The following is a 19,080-nucleotide window of genomic DNA, read 5'->3' as shown; positions in this document are numbered from 1 at the left end:
ACGGGGAGTTCGTTCCAAAGGGCCGGAGCAGCCACAGACAAGGCCCTCCCCCGGGTAGTAGCCAGATGACATTGGCCAGTAGATGGAACCCGGAGGAGGCCTAATCTGTGGGATCTAATGGGCCTTTGGGAGGTAATCGGCAGCAGGCGGTCTCTCAAGTACCCAGGTCCAATACCATGAAGGGTATGTTATTGAGGTTGAAGCAGAAGAAATCATTGGTTGAAAGAGAACAAGCAGGAAAGGTGGAGAAACCCACGAAATGCTTTCTCTATCACGTGCTTCATTTCTTAAACCACAAAGGCATCTCTCCCACCCCCCTCCTCTTTCAGCCTACATATTAAAAAACCCCGGACGCCTGCCTCTTTAATTTGGGCAAAGTTGTTGTGTAAGCCGATTGTAATTAAAATCAACATCACCGGGGCTCTTGATTGCACACTAAACCATCCCTTGTGGCCAGGAAAGTTGGACTGAACAGCATAAGGTTGATTTGCAACCAGGCAATTCGCCTTTTTTTTTTAAAAAAATGTAACTCCTTCAAAGTTTCCTGGGGCTCAGACGCCGAATGGAAAAAAGGAGAGAGAGAAAATTAAAAGTTAATTTCGGCCACTTTTCCCTTCTTAACGTCTTTCCATCCCAAGGAATTAAGGCTATGTGGATCAAAAACAAAACAGGACAAAACAGAAGGCTAGCAAGAAAGAAAAGAAAAATGTAACAGAAAATCAATGTAGAAAAGATGCGGAGACTCTAGAAAGAGTGCAGAGAAGAGCAACAAAGATGCTTAGGCTAAAACATGCGAAGAACAGTTGCAGGAACTGGGTAGGTCTACTTTAATGAAAAGAAGGACCAGGGGAGACATGATAGCAGGCTTCCGATATCTCAGGGGTTGCCACAAAGAAGAGGGAGTCAAGCTATTCTCCAAACCACCTGAGAGTAGCACAAGAAGCAATGGGTGGAAACTAATCAAGGAGAGAAGCAACTTAGAACTAAGGAGAAACTTCCTGACAGTGAGAGCAATTAATCAGTGGAACAGAAGTTGCCTCCAGAAGTTGTGAATGCCCCAACACTGGAAGTCTTTAAGACGATGTTGGATAGCCATTTGTCTGAAACGGTATAGGGTTTCCTGCCTAGGCAGGGGGTTGGACTAGAAGACCTCCAAGGTCCCTTCCAACTCTGCTATTGTATATGAAGAACAGTTGCTGGAACTGGGTATGTCTAGTTTAATGAAAATAAGGACTAGGGGAGACATGATAGCAGTCTTCCAATATCTCAGGGGTTGCCACAAAGAAGAGGGAGTCAAGCCATTATCCAGGGCACCTGAGACAAGAAGCAATGGGTGGAAACTAATCAAGGAGAGAAGCAACTTAGAACTGAGGAGAAATTTCCTGACAGTGAGGACAATTAACCAGTGGAACAACTTGCCTCCAGAAGTTGTGAATGCCCCAACACTGGAAGTTTTTAAGATGTTGGATAACCATTTGTCTGAAGTGGTGTAGGGTTTCCTGCCTAAGCAGCGGGACTTCCAACTATATCAGACGAGTGGGAGGAAGGGAGATTCAACGGGGTTTGATTGAATGTGTGGGATTCAGCTCCCAGAATTCCCCAGCCAGCATGCGAATAAACTTTTAAGAGGTGCGGACTTCAACTCCCAGAATTCCCCAGCCGGCATGGAACATTTCCTCACCCAGGAATTCTGGGACTTGAAGTCCACACTTCTCAAAGTTGCCAAGATCGAGAAACATTCATCTACGGCATTGCAATAAAACTATCCCACCCTCTCTGGCTGGCGTTTCTTCCCTCCTCCAAGGCCTTTTTCCTTGCCCCCCCCTCACTTTCCACTAGAGGAATGAAGAGAACATTTTGCACTGAATTAAGTTTCCCCACAGGATTAAGGAATTCATTTCGACGGGAGATCCCAATGCAATTTCCCCGAGGACATCACTCCCTCTCCCAGCCCAGCCCACCTTGCAGGGTTCTTAGGTAGAGTTCAGGTGCCTAAGCACACCAGTTTGCCCGTGACCTGTCAAAACCGCGTTCCACAAAAGCGCGGTCGACGAAATCGCGTATGTGACATCATCACAATGCGACGAAAAAATCAAAAAATTGAAATAAAAATTAAATTACAGCAAGCCGATTCACATAAAGGTAAGGGTTAGGTTAAGGGTTAGGGTTAGGGTTAGAGCGTTAGCGTTACGTTTAGCGTTAGGTTAAGGGTTAGCGTTAGGTTTTTCGTTAGGTTAAGGGTTAGGTTTAGGTTTAGGTTTAGGGTTAGGTTTAGGGTTAGGGTTAGGTTTGGGGGGGTTAGGGTAAGGTTTTCGCTTTATTTTTACATTTTTCGATCTTTTTCGTTGCGCTGTGATGACGTCACATACGCGCTTTCGTCGACCGCGATTTTGTCGTCCGCGGTTTTGTGGTGGAACCCAGTTTGCCCACTGTCCCTGTCCTACTGTCCCTCATTGATTCGTATCATATCCATCTTTATAAGTCTACCTGCTATCTTGTACATGTTTGCCAAACTAATAAATAGAAATACAAATGCAAACACCCTCACTCAGCTCCCCCCAGTTATGGGTGGAATAAATCCACCTGATGGAGCCACCAGTGGCCAGAACTCAAGAATCAAGCCAGCCCTTCTCCAGCTAATAACTTTAATGGAAAGGGGGTACGCTTCTGACCAGCTTTTAATGGGGAAAAAGGGGGCATCTAATTTCTGGTTCCCTCCCCCTTCCCTTGGATCCCAGGACAGACTTAAAGGGTTCAAACTCAACCCGGGCAGAAAGTTGCCAAAGGCATCCAAAGTGCCGGAGCCAGACGCCCCCGTTTCCCCGCCCGGCAGCTTCACTCCGGATTGACTCCGCATTGGGCTACCTGAAGTCGCTGTACGGGTGGATGATCCAGAAACCGGCGGATTTGACCCTCTCTTGCTCCCGCTCCACCGCCTTCTGGCTGCCGAACATCCGCAGGGAGAATTTGTTCACGCCGGGCTGCAGCAGAGCTCCGAACTGGCGCTGCATGAAGCCTGCTTGGCCCAGGCCCAGCTCGTCCTCCGGGCTGATCTGGTCCCCCGACGCCACGCTGCCTTCCACCTTCACGAAGGCCGCGTCGGGCGGCGCGTCCTGGCGGGGAGCGGAGGCCGCCGGGGTGGAGGAAGAGGAGGAGGCGGCGGCGGCGGCTGTAGGGGCGTCCGCCAGGCCCGGGGGGCTCCTCTCGTCGCCCGGAGAGGCGGCTTCGCCTTCGTGGCCGATCAGGCGGCGACCCTCGCCCGAGTCGTGCGGGTGGCGGCTGGCCAGGGACGAGCGGCTGCCCTTCAGACGCCGACAGTCGCCGTTGGTGCTGCTCTTGGCGCCCGGCCTGGGAAGACCCCCGCCCGACGCCTCTGCGCTCTCCGCAGGGCCGCCTTCCGAGGCTCTGGATCCCGCGCAGGGTCTCGACGGCTCCGCGGAAGCCCCTGGGGCCCCCGAAGGCGAGAGCGGGTGAAGGCGGATGCTCTTGCGCCGGGCATCTTGGCAGCCGCCGCTGCGCCCCCCGCCGCCGCCGCCGCCGTCCTCCTCCTCCTCCTCCTCCTCGTCCACCAGCGAGGTTTTGGGTGCGATCTGCTGCGGGAGGCTGTAGAGCCGCTTGCGCATCGACGGCGGCAAGCGATCCATGGCCGGGGCCCGCGGGCCGGGCCGAGCAGGAGGAGTGGGTGGGCGCCGCTTGGAGGGCGGCGAGGATGCGAAGGGGAGAGCCGGCTGTGCCAACCTTCTTCTTCTCCTCCTCCTCCTCCTCCTCCTCTTCTTCCTTCTCCCCGCCGGCCGGCCGGCCCCCCACCAGCGCCAGGCTCAGGGGACGGCCGCCAGCTGCCCGGACGCCGCGCTGGTCATCTCCTGGGGGGCTGCTTGGAGGGGGTCCCCGCCGGACGAGGGCCGCGGAGCAAGGCCGGCAGCCGAAGGAGCGGAGCCCTCCAGGGAAGCCGCCCCTTCCTCCTCTCCCTCCAGGCGGGGGCGGCTCCCCACACTTCCCGGGCTAGCAGCGGGGGTGCTGGGCCGCCGCCTCGAGGAGCCCACCGAGCCGCTTCAGGAGGCCAGGGACCCGTGGGCGCCGCCGGGACATCTCGGCCGGGAGGTTCCCCGAGGACCAGCCCGGAGACGCGTCTGCTGCTTCCCGAAAGGCGACATCGTCACAAGGAAGGGGAGGATGGGGAGGAGGAGGAGGGCGAGAGGCGGGAGGGCGGCGGTACGGGGCGCAACAGCCGCACACGCGGCGGCTGGGATCCAAAGCGGCGGCGCAAGGCGCAGAGAAGCCGGCGATCAGCAGGACTTGCGCGCCCAGGTTGGGGTTACATCACTGCTGCTGTTTGCTCCCATCTCTCCGGGTTCAGGCAGCAGCAGCAGCAGCAGCAGAAGCTCCGGAGCCTGGGAATATTCAGGAAGGCGGCGGATCCGATTGGGTTGCCACTGGAGTCCCCGCGTCCAATCGGCTGGGTCTACCTGAGCCGGCGCCCGGCTTCTTAAAGGGGCAACACCTTGGGAGGGGGCGCTCGGCCCTGGGAAGGGGGAAGGTAGGGGGGGAATCAAAGAGGAGAGAGAGAGAGAAAGAGAGAGATGTGGAAAGAGAGGGAGAGAGAAAGAATGAGAGAGAGAGAGAGAAAGAATGAGAGCGAATGAGAGAAAAAGAAAAGGGAGAAGGAGGGAGGGAGGAGAGAAAGAGAGATGTGGAGAGAGAGAGAGAAAATAAAAGAATGAGAGAAAGAATGAGAGTGAATGAGAGAAAAAGAAAAGGGAGAGAGGAAAGGAGGAAGGGAGGAGAGAAAGGGCGAGATGTAGAAAGAGAGAAAGTGAAAGAGAATGAAAAAGAAAAGAGAAAGAAAGAAGGGAAGAGGAAGAAAGAGGGAAAGAAAGAGATGTGGAAAGAGAGAGAGAAAGAATGAAAGAGAGAGAGAGAAAGAATAAGAGCGAATGAGAGAAAAAGAAAAGGGAGAAGGAGGGAGGGAAGGAGGAGGGAAAGAGAGAGATGTGGAAAGAGTGGGAGAAAATGAAAGAGAATGAGAGAGAGAAAGAATGAGAGTGAATGAGAGAAAAAGAAAAGGGAGAGAGGGAGGGAGGAGAGAAAGGGCGAGATGTAGAAAGAGAGAAAGTGAGAGAGAGTGAGAGAGAAAGAAAAGAGAGAAAGAAAGAAGGGAAGAGGAAGAAAGAGAGAAAGAGAGATGTGGAAAGAGAGAGAGAGAAAGAATGAAAGAGAGAGAAAGAATGAGAGCGAATGAGAGAAAAAGAAAAGGGAGAAGGAGGGAGGGAAGGAGGAGGGAAAGAGAGAGATGTGGAAAGAGAGGGAGAAAATGAAAGAGAATGAGAGAGAGAAAGAATGAGAGTGAATGAGAGAAAAAGAAAAGGGAGAGAGGAAGGGAGGTAGGGAGGAGAGAAAGGGCGAGATGTAGAAAGAGAGAAAGTGAGAGAGAATGAGAGAGAAAGAAAAGAGAGAAAGAAAGAAGGGAAGAGGAAGAAAGAGAGAAAGAAAGAGAGATGTGGAAAGAGAGAGAAAATGAAAGCAAATGAGAGAGAGAGAAAGAATGAGAGAGAATTAGAGAAAAAGGAGAGAGAGGGAATCAGAAGAAAAAAACAGAGCTGTAACAGAGCAGGATCTGGGTTCAGATTGTCCTTTAGGTGCCAATTTTAACCCAACCGTCTCTTTCCCTCTCTAAAGCTTTGGAAATCACTTGTTCCAGGGGAAGGAAAGGGGCCTCTAGCACAGGGGTGTCAAACTCAATTTCATTGAGGGCCACATCAGGGTTGTGTTTGACCTTAGGAGGGGGTGGCGTGGTATGGCCAGGGGGCGTGGCCAGCATGATGTCGCTCATCTCAGGAGGGGCACCTGTGATGGCCCGAGTGCTCTGCTATAGCTGGGATGGCCTCCTGCAACCTTCTGCCAGGAAAAACGGAGCTAGGGAGGGCCACATGTGGCTCTTGCGAGCTACGTTTTAGGCTGCGACAGCCTCCTGCAACCGTCCGCCAGGGAAAACAGTGCTGTGAGCTACGTTTTCGGCTGCGACAGCCTCCTGCAACCCTCCGCCAGGGAAAACGGAGCTCCATATTTGCTAGCAGAAGCACCATGGGCCGGTCCTTCGCTATTTCCAGGGCTGCCCTGAGGACCAGCTCTAAGTACCCCCATGGGCCAGATCCGGCCCCCGGGCCTTGAGTTTGACACCTGTGCTCTTGGAAAAACACCTGGCATTGCAGAAGACTTGCAATACGTTGTTTTGTAATATACTCAAGTGTGAACCGACTGTCTTCCTGGCAGTCCTTGACTTAAACTGCCTGTTGTGTGTCTGAACGGCGATGACAAAAAGTGACTGACAACCAATCTCGGCACGTACCGGTGTAGGTTGCAACTGCATCTTCAGAATCACGTGATCAAAAATTCAGCCCCCCCCCCCCCCCGGCAAGCGGTGTGTATGGTTGTGTGGCAATCACAATCATCGTTTGTGGTTTCTCAGCCGGCTTCAGACAAGCAAAATCTACGGGGGAAGTTGAGATTCAGTTGTATGTCCAAGTGGTTGACTTAACGACTGCCTTGCTTAGCAATGGAGATTCTGGTCCCAATCGTGATTGAGCAAGGGTTACCTGTACAATTTTTGGAAGAGCTTAAAGTTTCTCCATGTGTCTCTCTGACTCGGGATGATTTTGCCCAACTTATAGGACAATTAGTAAAAAAAGGATAGTGGCCTTTTGGGGACATCCCTGTTTGTGGGTGATTTATGATCTTCCTTTTCCGTGATGTCCAACGGCTGAAGGAATGCCAACTTGAACAGGCTCCCGACAGGCATCTCGGTAATTGATTGCTGGATAATCTATATAATCGTACATAATTTATTCGCTATTACTTTAGTACCTGGCATTGGGGATCCCCTGATATCCTTCTTCTTTCTGGGCAAAGTGTGGGCCTTCGATGCAATTACCATCTGAGCAACAAGAGAGCAATTATATAGAAAGTGTTGGAGAGGTTATTTAGTACCCTTTTCCTGCACTCTGTGGCAAACGGTTAGGAACGAGAAGCCAGGAAAGAGATTCCAATGGGAAAAGTAGGAGATGAAAAAATATATATTTCAAAGCCATTGACCAGAGTCCAGGTAAGAAAAAAACCAAGAGAGAATTTGGCCAAATCATGAATCTACTCTGAGGTGATAGTACTGCTGATGCTACCTTGTTGGGTAATGAAACATCTGCAAGAAAACTCATCCTCCTCTTCCTCCTCCTCTTCTTCATCTTCTTCCCTCCTCTTCCTCCTCCTCCTCTTCTTCCTCTTCCTCCTCCCCTTCTTCCTCTTCCTCTCTTCTTCCTCCTCTTATCCTCTTTCTCCTTCTCCTCCTTCTCCTCTTCCTCCTCCTCTTCCTCCTCCTCTTCTTCCTCTTCCACTCCTCCTCCTCTTCCTCCTCCTCTTCTTCATCTTCCCTCTTCTTCATCTTCCCTCTTCCTCCTCCTCCTATTCTTCCTCTTCCTCCTCCCCTTCTTCCTCTTCCTCTTCCTCTCTTCTTCCTCCTCTTCTCTTTCTCCTTCTCTTCCTCTTCCTCCTCCTCTTCCTCCTCCTCTTCCTCTTCCCCTTCTTCCTCTTCCTCTCTTCTCTTCTCCTCTTTCTCCTCCTCCTTCTCTTCCTCCTCTTTTTCTTCCTCCTCCACTTCTCCTCCTCCTCTCCTCCTCCTCTTCTTTTTCCTCCCCCACTCCTCCTCCTCCACTCCTCCTCCTCTCCTCTTCCTCCTCTTCTTCTTCCTCTTCCCCTTCTTCCTCTTCCTCTCTTTTTCCTCCTCTTCTCCTCTTTCTCCTCCTCCTCTTCTTCTTCCTCCTCCACTCCTCCTCTCCTCCTCCTCCTCCTCTTCCTCTTCTTCTTCTCCTCACTTCTCCTCCTCCTCCTCTGACCTATCAAATTGATGCTCAGGACCATGGAGAGCTGCCAGACCACAAAGGAAGACCTTTGAGATGCTGCTTCCATTCTAGGCTGGAAGCTGTCCAAGGGAAATCAGCCGTTGTGGTCTCTGTATGTGGTGTGTTTTTGCATATGGAGATGAAGAGGGATGGCGGCTATTTATTTATTTATTAAACAGATTTGCAGCTTCTCAGTTTCTCACCGGATCTGTTTGGCCAGAAGGACCTTTCTTTTCTTCTTTTAAAATTTCTATTTATGAAATGGAGTCACTCCCACAGTTGGGTTCGGCTCTAGGCAGTTTCACACGTCTAAAAACACATCGACAACGCAAACTCGCCCAATGGAAAGTGTGGCACAATAAAATGATCCAGCGGAACAAAAGTCAGGATTGGATGGCTCCGGATTCAGTCGCTAAGGCTACCCCCCTCCAGAAGAGCTCAATAGAATTGATCTTTTAAATATCTATGGAGATTATCCATCACCCGAAATCGTGGTTGCCCCAAAGGTGCTTTTTCAAGAGGCAACTAGAGTTCATGGTTTGAGTATGTATATTCCATTTCCATATATTCCACAAAGGTATTGTATGTATTGTCAACTGGACCAGAAAGTACAGTTACTTCTTGAAAAAGCACCTTTATCTTTTAGTTCACCCATTCATATAGAGATGCGATGGCTCAGTGGCTAAGACGCTGAGCTTGTTGATCAGAAAGGTCAGCAGTTCGGCGGTTCGAATCCCTAGTGCATCGTAACGGAGTGAGCTCCCATTCCTTGTCCCAGCTTCTGCCAACCTAGCAATTCGAAAGCATGTAAAATGCAAGTAGAAAAACAGGAACCACCTTTTGGTGGGAAGATAACAGTATTCTGTGCACCTTTGGCATTGAATCATGCCGGCCACATGACCACAGAGACGTCTTCGGACAGTGCTATCTCTTCGGCTTTGAAACAGAGATGAGCACCGCCCCCTAGAGTTGGGAACGACTAGCACATAGGTACCATCCATTACCATCCATTCATAAGAGTGATATAAGATCATACCAACCAAATTTACCAGGGAATTATCTTGTGCGATGTGTTTGGGGCATACTTTGCTGTTCTGACCCCCCCCCTTCTCCGTTCAGGAACGAAATCCAAACAGATGTACGAAAGAATGTTTTAATCAGTCCCAGCTCTTGCTGGCTGTGAGCCCAAAAGAAACAAAGATAATTGCTCTGGCAAAAGTCCTATAACTCACAAAACACTGCAAACAGGATTCTATATATCAAGCCACTTATCCAAGTTGGCTTCTCTCGATTTGTGAACGAGAATGAGGAACGAAAACGTTGACTTCTGCAACCAGGGCGTGGCACCAGCAGTCTCTTTTATCAGCAGGAGGGGATCTTGATCAGCATCAGCTGTTCGTAATCACCGCCTGTGGTTACTCCGTTGTTTTTTACGCCGAATAGCCCTGCGTCTGCATGCATCCTGATACAACTCCCAAATGCTTTCCTGAACATTCCCTTTGATCCAATGCTCTGCCGCCACCTGGTGGCCAACCAGTCTCTCCTCGCCCTGCTCAGAGTCGACACCCTGTCCAGGGTCCTCCACCTCCTTCAAGGCCGACTCATAAACCCCCTTGCTGTCGGAGTCTGGCGACAGCTCTAACAGCTCCTGCTGGGCCACAACACTTTGCTAAAGTCCCTTTCACATAGAGACAGTTGGGGAAGGAGATCAAATCCATGAAAGGATGAGAGGAAAATAGCAGGGAAAATTCTCTTTGCTTTGAGTCTGCTTACCGCAAAGAGCCCTTTTTATAAGAACACAGCATGAACAAGAAAGGGGAAAAGAGAGAAAGAAATGGAGGGGAAGTAAGAGTAGGAGAGAGGGAAGGGAAGAAGAGAGGAGGACTGATGGAGAGGAAGGGGAAGTAGAGAAGGGAAAGGAGAGGAGGAAAGAAGAAAGAAGAGAAGGAGAGAAGGAGGGAGGGAAGGGAAGAAGAGAGGAGGACTGATGGAGAGGAAGGGGAAGTAGAGAAGGGAAAGGAGAGGAGGAAAGAAGAAAGAAGAGAAGGAGAGAAGGAGGGAGGGAAGGGAAGAAGAGAGGAGGACTGGTGGAGAGTAAGGGGAAGTAGAGAAGGGAAAGGAGAGGAGGAAAGAAGAAAGAAGAGAAGGAGAGAAGGAGGGAGGGAAGGGAAGAAGAGAGGAGGACTGGTGGAGAGGAAGGGGAAGGAGAGGAGGAAAGAAGAAAGAAGAGAAGGAGAGAAGGAGGGAGGGAAGGAGAAAAGGAGAAAGAAGAAGTAACAGTTGCAAAACAAAATGGTTGTACGGGATGGCAGAAAAGCAATCTTGATTATATTTTTAATTTTAGGAGGAGGAAGAAATGGTTATAAACGTTATAACACATATTATTTATAATAGTTAATGAGATCGCATATTAGTGAATGTATGTATGAGAAATAAAAAATAAACTTTGGGGAGGGGAAGGGAACACAATGTGAACATCAACAGAATGACCATTCTAAGTGGCTGGAAAGGAAATGAGATTCAAAAGACTGCTTTCTTCTGTAATCTAAAAAAAGAGCAGAAGCTCCATCTGGCCATCTCAAAACATTGTTCTGAGCATCGGATAAATGTTTTGTAAAAATGGTGTTTCTTCCCTTCCAATTATTATTTTTTTTAAATTCCATTTTACAAATCCCTCCAAGTTTCTGATGCTTGTGGGGGTGAGAGCGATCTTGGTATCTGAACTCTTTAAGGAGGGAGGTAAGAGCATCACAATTTTCCCAAAACAAAACCTCCCTTGATTTTTTTATTTTATTATTGTTTTAATTTGGAAGTTCTGGTCTCCAAAAAAAGGTGAAGGAGATCAAAACCCTTCATGTATTCCTGGGGTTGAATTATCGGTGATTTTCTTTTTTCTGCTGCTAAGAAAAGTATTTGGGAGTCCCACTTAAAAAGGTTAAAAATATATAGGATTATTAGCCAGGACATGAATCTAGATCAGTGTTTCTCAACCTTGGCAACTTGAAGATGTCCGGACTTCAACTCCCAGAATTCCCCAGCCAGCATTCCAGCCTGCCAAGTTTGTTTCTCTTTAGTCAAACCATTGACTTCTGCAAGAAGGACGTGGCACAAGCAGTATCTTTTATAGTCTGGAGAGGAGCCTAATGACCATCAGCTGAGCGTAATTACCTCCTGTAATTATGTAGTTGTTCTTGACGCCGAGTAGCCCTTCGACGGTGTGCATCCCGGAACAACTCACTGTGGACACTCTGGAACACTCTCTCTTGTCTCCTCCCCACTGACCCAAGGCTCAGGCGCCACCTGGTGGCCAACCAGCCTCTCTGCACCCTGCTCGGAGTCGGAACCCTGTCCAGGGTCCTCCACATCCTCCAGGGCCGACTCATAGGGCCCCTCGCTGTCGGAGTCTGGTGGCAGCTCCAACGGCTCCTGCCGGGCCACAACAAAAACCAGTTACCCATACTGGAGACTTTGTAGGCGCAACTTTGTTAAGCAGGAATTGTAATTCACTGCAAAATACTGTAGCTTTTGAAACCAGATTTGGGGGGGAAGAAATCACTTTTTTAAAAAACGATGCCATCTCTTCAATCCATCGATTTTCTAAGCCTTTGTAGAAACAGCCTTCCGCACACTGTACCGTTTTTTTTCCCATCTTTCAATCGTTCCAAAGACTGCAACAGAAGAATGACTGGTGATAATGCTAGGAAAAGAAAGATAATTTGGGGCGTGTGTTTTAAACATTTCCTTCCAAGCTTTGCTTCTTTGCGACTTTGCCCCAATCAAAGTGCTTTCCTCCCCTCTTCGGCATTGCTTTTTCACCCCCCCTATCCATTACAGCAGTGGGTCTCAATCTTCCTAATGCCACGACCCTTTAATACAGTTCCTCATGTTCTGGTGACCCCCAACCATAAAATTATTTTATGTTTTCCGTATTTTTTCCAAAAATATGGGTTTTCCGATGGTCTTAGGCGACCCCTGTGAAAGGGTCGTTCGACACCCCCCAAAGGGGTCCCGACCCACAGGTTGAGAACCACTGCATTAGAGAGAGAGAAATGGATTCCCCCCCCCCATTTATCGGGGCTATTCAAGCACGCCCGAGTAAACATCCCCATTGATCGACCTAGTTAAGAAACGGGGAAACTTTCTCCCAAGAAAAGCTGCGCCAGGATGAAAAGAAAAGCATTAGCTCGCTTCAGCCCACGTGAGCCTGATTTCAACCAGGGCATAAATGACAATTTTAAGATGAACTACCTGGGATCATCAAATACTTTATTTTGGTGGGGCCATCCTTTCGAAGGGGCTTTCCAAGGTGTGTGTGTGTGTGTGTTTGCTTTTGTGAAAAGGGATGTGAAACGGAGATGAGATAGAAGAGATAGATAGATAGATAGATAGATAGATAGATAGATAGAGAGAGAGACAGACAGACAGACAGACAGACAGACGATAGGTAGGTAGGTAGATAGACAGACATAGTAGATTAGAGGGGGATAGTAAATAGATGATAGAGATGATAGAGATAGATAGACAGCAGACAGACAGAAAGATGATAGGTAGGTAGGTAGGTAGGTAGGTAGGTAGGTAGGTAGGTAGGTAGGTAGGTAGGTAGATAGATAGATAGATAGATAGATAGATAGATAGATAGATAGATAGATAGATAGATAGATAGATGATAGGGTAGGTAGGTAGGTAGATAGACAGGCAGACAGGCAGACAGACAGGCAGACAGACATAGTAGATTAGAGAGAGGGATAGTAGCTAGATGATATAGATGAGATAGAGATAGATAGATAAGATGATAGATAGATAGATAGTTGATAGATAGACAGACAGTCAGACAAACAGACAAAGTAGATTAGAGAGAGGGATAGTAGATATAGATAGATAGATAGATAGATAGATAGATAGATAGACAGACAGACAGACAGACAGACAGACAGACAGACAGATGATAGATGTAAATAATAGATTAGAGAGAGGGATAGTAAGATGATATAAAGATAAATAAATAGATGATAGAGAAGGATGATAGATAAAGAAAGAGAAAAAGAGAGAAGGAAAGATGGAGGGAAAGAAGAAAGGAAGGAGAGAGGGAAGGTCTCTCTCCCTCCCTCCCTCCCTCCCTCCCTCTCTCATAAGACTCCAAGGGAAATCCTGCAATACTCTATAAAAGTGTCCTTGACTTTGTAACAGAAAACTCAGAAATTAAATCTGCATCCAGCACATTTTTTTTTTTGCTTTAACCCGAATCGGTTTGACATCTTTCAGCGACTATTACTGCTGTTATTATCTGCAGCAGCCGAGTGGGCGAAGGAAACTCCTCTTTGTATAGGTCCTCAAGCCTGCCAGCTGAATTACTCCCCGTGCTTGTCCAGATAGAAGTAATTGGATGCTTGGGTTGCTTGGTGTGTATGTGTGTGTGTGTGTGTGTGTGTGTGTGTGTGTGTGTGTGTGTGTGTGTTTTGGGGGAAGGGGGAAAAGAAGAAATGCCATCTCCTGGAGTATGAAGCTGCCCCACCGAGTATTTTGACATCTATGTTTCTTCAAATTGACCTGGATTTTGTTCTTTGAAAAGCATTTACACAAACGCACAAACGTACACACACTCAAGAGGGGAGGGAGGGGCAGGAGGCCAGTGATTTTCAGTGTGGTACAGTCCCCACTTGGTGTTCCTAATAAGTCAGGGCATGTCCATTGTCCAAGCTTTCTTCCCTGATCTCATTAACCCTAGTTCTTCAGGGGGAGCAGAAGAGAAAACGGCTTTGGGTGGGATTCAAATAATTTAACAAGTGGTTTTCTGCCCTAATGGCCAGCTGGGTAGGTGGGGCTCGGTGGTCATGTGGCCGGGTGGGCGTGGTCAATGTCACTCCCGTCAATGGGCGCTTCGCTTTAGCTGTTACAATCACCTCCACTAGACCGATTAGATCCCACAGATTAGGCCTCCTCCGAATTCCATCCGCCGGCCAGTGTCGACTGGCGACTACCCGGAGGAGAGCCTTCTCTGTGGCTGCTCCGACCCTCTGGAACGAACTCCCCGTGGAGATTCGAACCCTCACCACCCTCCAGGCCTTCCGCAAAGCCCTCAAAAGCTGGCTGTTCCGACAGGCCTGGGGCTAAAGAGCTGTTGCCCCCGTCTCGAATGGTATGACTGTTGTGAGTTTTTAAATTATATTGTTATGTTTGTTTGTTTTTTAATTTTTGTCTGTATCCCCCTTCCCTGGTTTGAGTTGTGAGCCGCCCTGAATCCCCTTCGGGGGAAAAGGGCAGCATATAAATATAATAAACAAACAAACAAACAAACAATGTAATCGGGGTTAACCGGAGAGGCAGTTTCTGTAATCAGGGCAATAAAGATTAGGCTAGAAACAACACCAGAATGTTTCCTTCCTGCCTTCCTTATAGTATTAGCCCTGTAAAGTGGAAAAAAACACACAAAATGAGATTTCTTCCAACAACCGGTTCTCCCAACTGCTTAGAAAGCTAACAACTGGTTCTCCTGAATTGGTGCGAACCGGCTGAATCCCACCTCTGGGTGGGATGTCTTAAAATCAAACCCTACTTAAGGAACCAGCAAAGCAGGAGACAAGGAGGGGCCGGCAAAAATAAAATAATAATAAAAACAAAACAAAATAAAATGCAAAAAAAATAACACGGCAGCTATCGTTATTAGCAAAAGTCAGCTGAACTGGAAAATTAGCTTTCTTTTCCCTTCTGTATTTATTGCAAGCGCTAAAAGTAGCCTGTAGAAATAAAATCGGAGGGGGGGGAAATGAGAATTTTCATAGCGGCCTCTCACATTTTCCTGGGAGATGAGACAGCGCCACCTAGTGAGGAAGGCTGGTTTTGTCCTCCTCCTCCTCCTGATGAGCCCAGGCAAAACAAGCAGAAATTTGTCAAAATCTGTGTCTTTCGGCACCACCGGAAGCTTTTGTGATGTGTGCCAATCAAAGGAAACAAAAGAAGGAGCCTCGTAGAGGGTACAGATAGTCCTTGATTTACAAGTGGTTCATTTAGTGGCCGTTCAAAGTTACAACGGCACGGGGAAAAAATGGACCATTTTTCAGACCTCTGAAGCATCCCCGCAGTCATGGGATCAAAATTCATATGCTCGGCAACTAGTTCCTATTTATGACGGTCGCAAGGCCCCTGGGTCACGGGGTGATTCCTTTTGCGCAGCACTGAAATGGTACTGGGTTTCCTGCCTAGGCAGGGGGCTGGACTAGAAGACCTCCGAGGTCCCCTTCCAACTCTGCTATTGTATTGCATTGTACTCTTTTCAAATTTAGATGCTGTCCCCTTTGTAAACAAATGATTAATCTACATGAACAGAACATCTGGATTATCTAGAGCAGCGTTTCTCAAGCTTGGCGACTTTTAAGTCCTGTGGACTTCAAATCCCAGAATCCCCCAGCCAGCTGTGTTGTGATAATGACAACTCAAATAAGCAGGGTGTCAAGAAAAGGAAGGAGGGAGGGAGGGAAAGAAAGAAGGAAAAAGGAACAAAGGGAGAGGGAGGGAAGAATAAAGGGGGAAGTGGGAAGGAGGGAGGGAAGGAAAGAAAAAAGGAAGAGAGACAAATGGGGCGGGAAGGAAAGAAGAATAAAGGAGGGAGGGGTGGAAGGAAAGAAGGAAAAAGGAACAAAGGGGGAGGGAAGGAAGAATAAAGGGGGAAGTGGGAAGGAGGGAGGGAAGGAAAGAAAAAAGGAAAATGGACAAAGGGGGAGGGAAGGAAGAATAAAGGAGGAAGGGAAGGAAAGAAAGAAGGAAAAGGGACAAAGGGGGAGGGAAGGAAGAATAAAGGAGGAAGGGAAGGAAAGAAGGAAGGAAAAAGGGAGAAAGGTGGAGGGAAGGAAGAATAAAGCGGGAAGTGGGAAGGAGGGAGGGAAAGAAAGAAAGAAGGAAAAAGGAACAAAGGGGGAGGGAAGGAAGAATAAAGGTGGAAGTGGAAAGGAGGGAGGGAAGGAAAGAAAAAAGGAAAAGATACAAATGGGGCGGGAAGGAAGGAAGAATAAAGGAGGGAGGGAAGGAAAGAAAAAAGGAAAAGGGACAAAGGGGGAGGGAAGGAAGAATAAAGGAGGAAGGGAAGGAAAGAAGGAAGGAAAAAGGGAGAAAGGTGGAGGGAAGAAAGGAAGAATAAAGGAGGAAGGGGGAGGGAGGGAAGGAAAGGAAGAAGGAAAAAGGAACAAAGGGGGAGGGAAGGAAGAATAAAGGGGGAAGTGGGAAGGAGGGAGGGAAGGAAAGAAAAAGGAAAAGAGACAAATGGGGAGGGAAGGAAGAATAAAGGAGGGAGGGAAGGAAAGAAAGAAGGCTAAAGGGACGAAAGGGGAGGGAAGAAAGGAAGAATAAAGGAGGGAAGAAGGGAGGGAAGGAAAGGAAGAAGGAAAGGAAGAGAGTTGAACATTAAGACATGCAGCAAAGAACGTTTTATTGTGACATATTTTACGAGGATGTTAGCCTTGGCTTTTCAACTGTTTCCTGGAAATACCCAGAATAGATGCTTTATCTTAATGCCTGCTGAGCATATTCAGAAAGATGAGGAGCCAAATGTCATTTTCTGCAAAGGCAGAGGGAAGATTTGCAATGCCGCTTGCAAGAGAAGGGCTCGACAAGCCCCCAGGGATTCCACAGCAGCTGGGTGGGAGCAGAGAAATGTGACAAAGTCACAGCGGGGTGTGTGTGTGTGTGTGTGTGACAAAAACACAGCCAGCAAAGGGCAGGGAAAAATAGCAAGGTGCAGCTACCGGAAGGTAGAACTGGACAAGGGACGATGTCATTTTAATGTGGATTTATCAGGAAATAAAGCCATCTTAAGATGAGATTGGAAAAGGGTTGGTTTGGGAAATGGAATAGGAACATACATTCCTGTTAATTCTGATTTTTCTGTTATCCAGCCTTTATTAAATTTATATGCTGCCCACCTCTCTGAAGAGTGATGTTTTCAAAAGTAAGAATATGAACAGATTAACAGAGTTGGGAGGGGCTTTGAAGGTCATCTAGTCCAACCGCCCCCCCCCCCGCTCAAGCAGGAGACCCCATGACATTTCTGACAGATGGCAGCCTAGTCTCTTCTTGAAAGGCTCCAGTGATGCGGAAATACCACCCCAAGAAAATAGAAATTAAGAGCTGGAAAAGACACCTGGAGCAATAGAAAAAGAAAGGAAGAGAGGAAATGAGAAGAAAAGGAGGGAAGGAAGAGAGAAGGTGAGGGGGAAGATGGAAAGGGGAAGGAGAGAAGGAGAGGGTAAGAGGTAGAGAGAAGTAGGGGAGAGGTAAGGGAAGAAAGAAGGGAGAGAAGGAAAGAAGAAAGTAGAGAAGGGAGAGAGGGAGAGAAAGGAAGAGAGGAGAGGAAGAGGAGGGAAGGAAGATAGAGAGAGGAAGATGGAAGGGAGAAGGTAGGAATGGGAAGAGGAAGAGAGGAGGAGGGGAGAGGTAAGAGAAGGAAGGGAAAAGAGGAAGGAAGGGAGAAGGGAGAAAAGGAAAGGAGATGGTGTCAAAATAGGCTTAGGGATGGTAAACAAACCTGAATGGAATAATACAATTCTATAAATTGAATGACAAATGTATTGAGAATTATGAATGTAAAAAAAAGAATAATAATTATGTGAATGTATAAACAGAGAACAAAAAATAAAAAACTTTATTTAAAAAAAAGAAAGCCTCCAGTGACGAAGCTCCCACAACTTCCAAAGGCAACTTCTCTTCCATGGGTTGATTGTTCTCAAGAGTCAAAAAATTCCTTATTTCCAGGTTGAATCTCTCCCTGGTCAGTTTCCATTCATTCTTCCTCGTCTGGCCTTCGGGTGCCTTGGAAAATAGCTTGATCCCCCTCCTCCTCTCTGTGGCAGCTCCTCAAATATTGGAAGACCGCTTTCAAAACTCAAAGCAGAGGACGCCATGCCATACTCCCACCTCTATTTCCCCCTACAATGATCCTGTGAGGCAGGCTGGGCTGAGAGCAAGAGACTGACCCAAAGACACTCACCAACCTCTCTGGTTTCTAGGCCAACACTTTCGCCACTACATCAAACTGGCTCCTTATGCATTTTAAAAAAAATGTCTATCGGTGCCTGTTCTGACCCCCCACCCCACCCTTCATACACCAAAGCACACCGAGACAAAGCTACTTCAAGGATTTATTAACACACAGACTAACCTTGGCAGCAATCCAGCCTGCCAAGCTAGCCACGATAGCTTCTCCAGCTCTAGTGAATACGTTGATTCCTGCGACGAGCGTGTGGAAAGTCATTCCTTTTATAGTCTTGAGAGGAGCCGAATTACCACCAGTTGAGTTCAATTATCTCCTGTAACTGCGTAACTGTTCCTTATGCCTATTAGCTCTCCATTGCCGGGCATCCAGGACCAACTCCCTTGTCTCCTCCCCATTGCTCCAATGCATGACGTCAGGATCACACTCCCTTGTCTCCTCCCCACTGGTCCAAGGCTCAGGCGCCTCCTGGTGGCCAACCAGCCTCTCTGCGTCCTGCTCGGAGTCGGAACCCTGTCCAGGGTCCTCCACATCCTCCAGAGCTGACTCATAGGGCCCCTCGCTGTCGGAGTCTGGTGACAGCTCCAATGGCTCCTGCTGGGCCACAACAGGTGCCCATATTGCAACTATAATCCTGGATGGCACGCAAGCGAATAAAAACACTCTTCCCGCAAACTATCGGAATAAAGTGTCAGGAAATGGCACCTGTCAAGATTGAACTCCTTTGCTTCTTTCAATCCTTAACGCTTTTCAACTTGCCAATGAATGGGGGGAGGGGGAGAGAGAAAGAAAACAGAATGCTGAGAATGTGTGCATGGACGGTGGGAGTCTGTGCAACCATCAAGGTCACCACTGCAGCTGCTGGAGAAAGAGACGGACTGTTCCCATAACAGGAGAATGCTTCACCATTGGACAATGTGATCACCCAGAGGTGGGGAGGAAGGGAAAGTATTGGTGTTAACTAAGCAAGTCTTTGTGTGGGAAAACCAGAGCTAGTTTTGATTCTTCAGTACCAAAATGGTGTTATTCCATAGTTTTTACTTTGGGGAATTCAACGCTCCTGAGTGCGCTTCCATGTTTTGGGTTCGCTAGTTGGACAGTTGACACCACCTCTCCTATACATCCTTGTGCCATCTACTGGGCTCCAGTCTCATCCTACCCTAACACTTGTAGGAAGAGCCAGCTCTTCCAAGGCTTTCTAGAAGGCAAGGA

General features: G+C 48.2%; 1 protein-coding gene across 1 annotated transcript in view; it reads right to left on the bottom strand.

Annotated features, from left to right (window-relative positions):
- Positions 1-3,644, bottom strand: part of HCN4 (hyperpolarization activated cyclic nucleotide gated potassium channel 4) — a 61,656-nt gene extending 58,012 nt beyond the window's left edge. Inside the window, exon 1 of the mRNA XM_032233537.1 lies at positions 2,866-3,644. Coding sequence (XP_032089428.1) covers positions 2,866-3,644 — 779 coding nt within the window. The remainder of the gene's footprint in view (positions 1-2,865) is intronic.
- Positions 3,645-19,080: the final 15,436 nt, after the last annotated feature.

Source organism: Thamnophis elegans, chromosome 16 (genome assembly GCF_009769535.1).
Source record: "Thamnophis elegans isolate rThaEle1 chromosome 16, rThaEle1.pri, whole genome shotgun sequence".
In the NCBI taxonomy this organism is placed as follows: Eukaryota; Metazoa; Chordata; class Lepidosauria; order Squamata; family Colubridae; genus Thamnophis; species Thamnophis elegans.
This window is presented reverse-complemented; position numbering and strand designations above follow the sequence as displayed.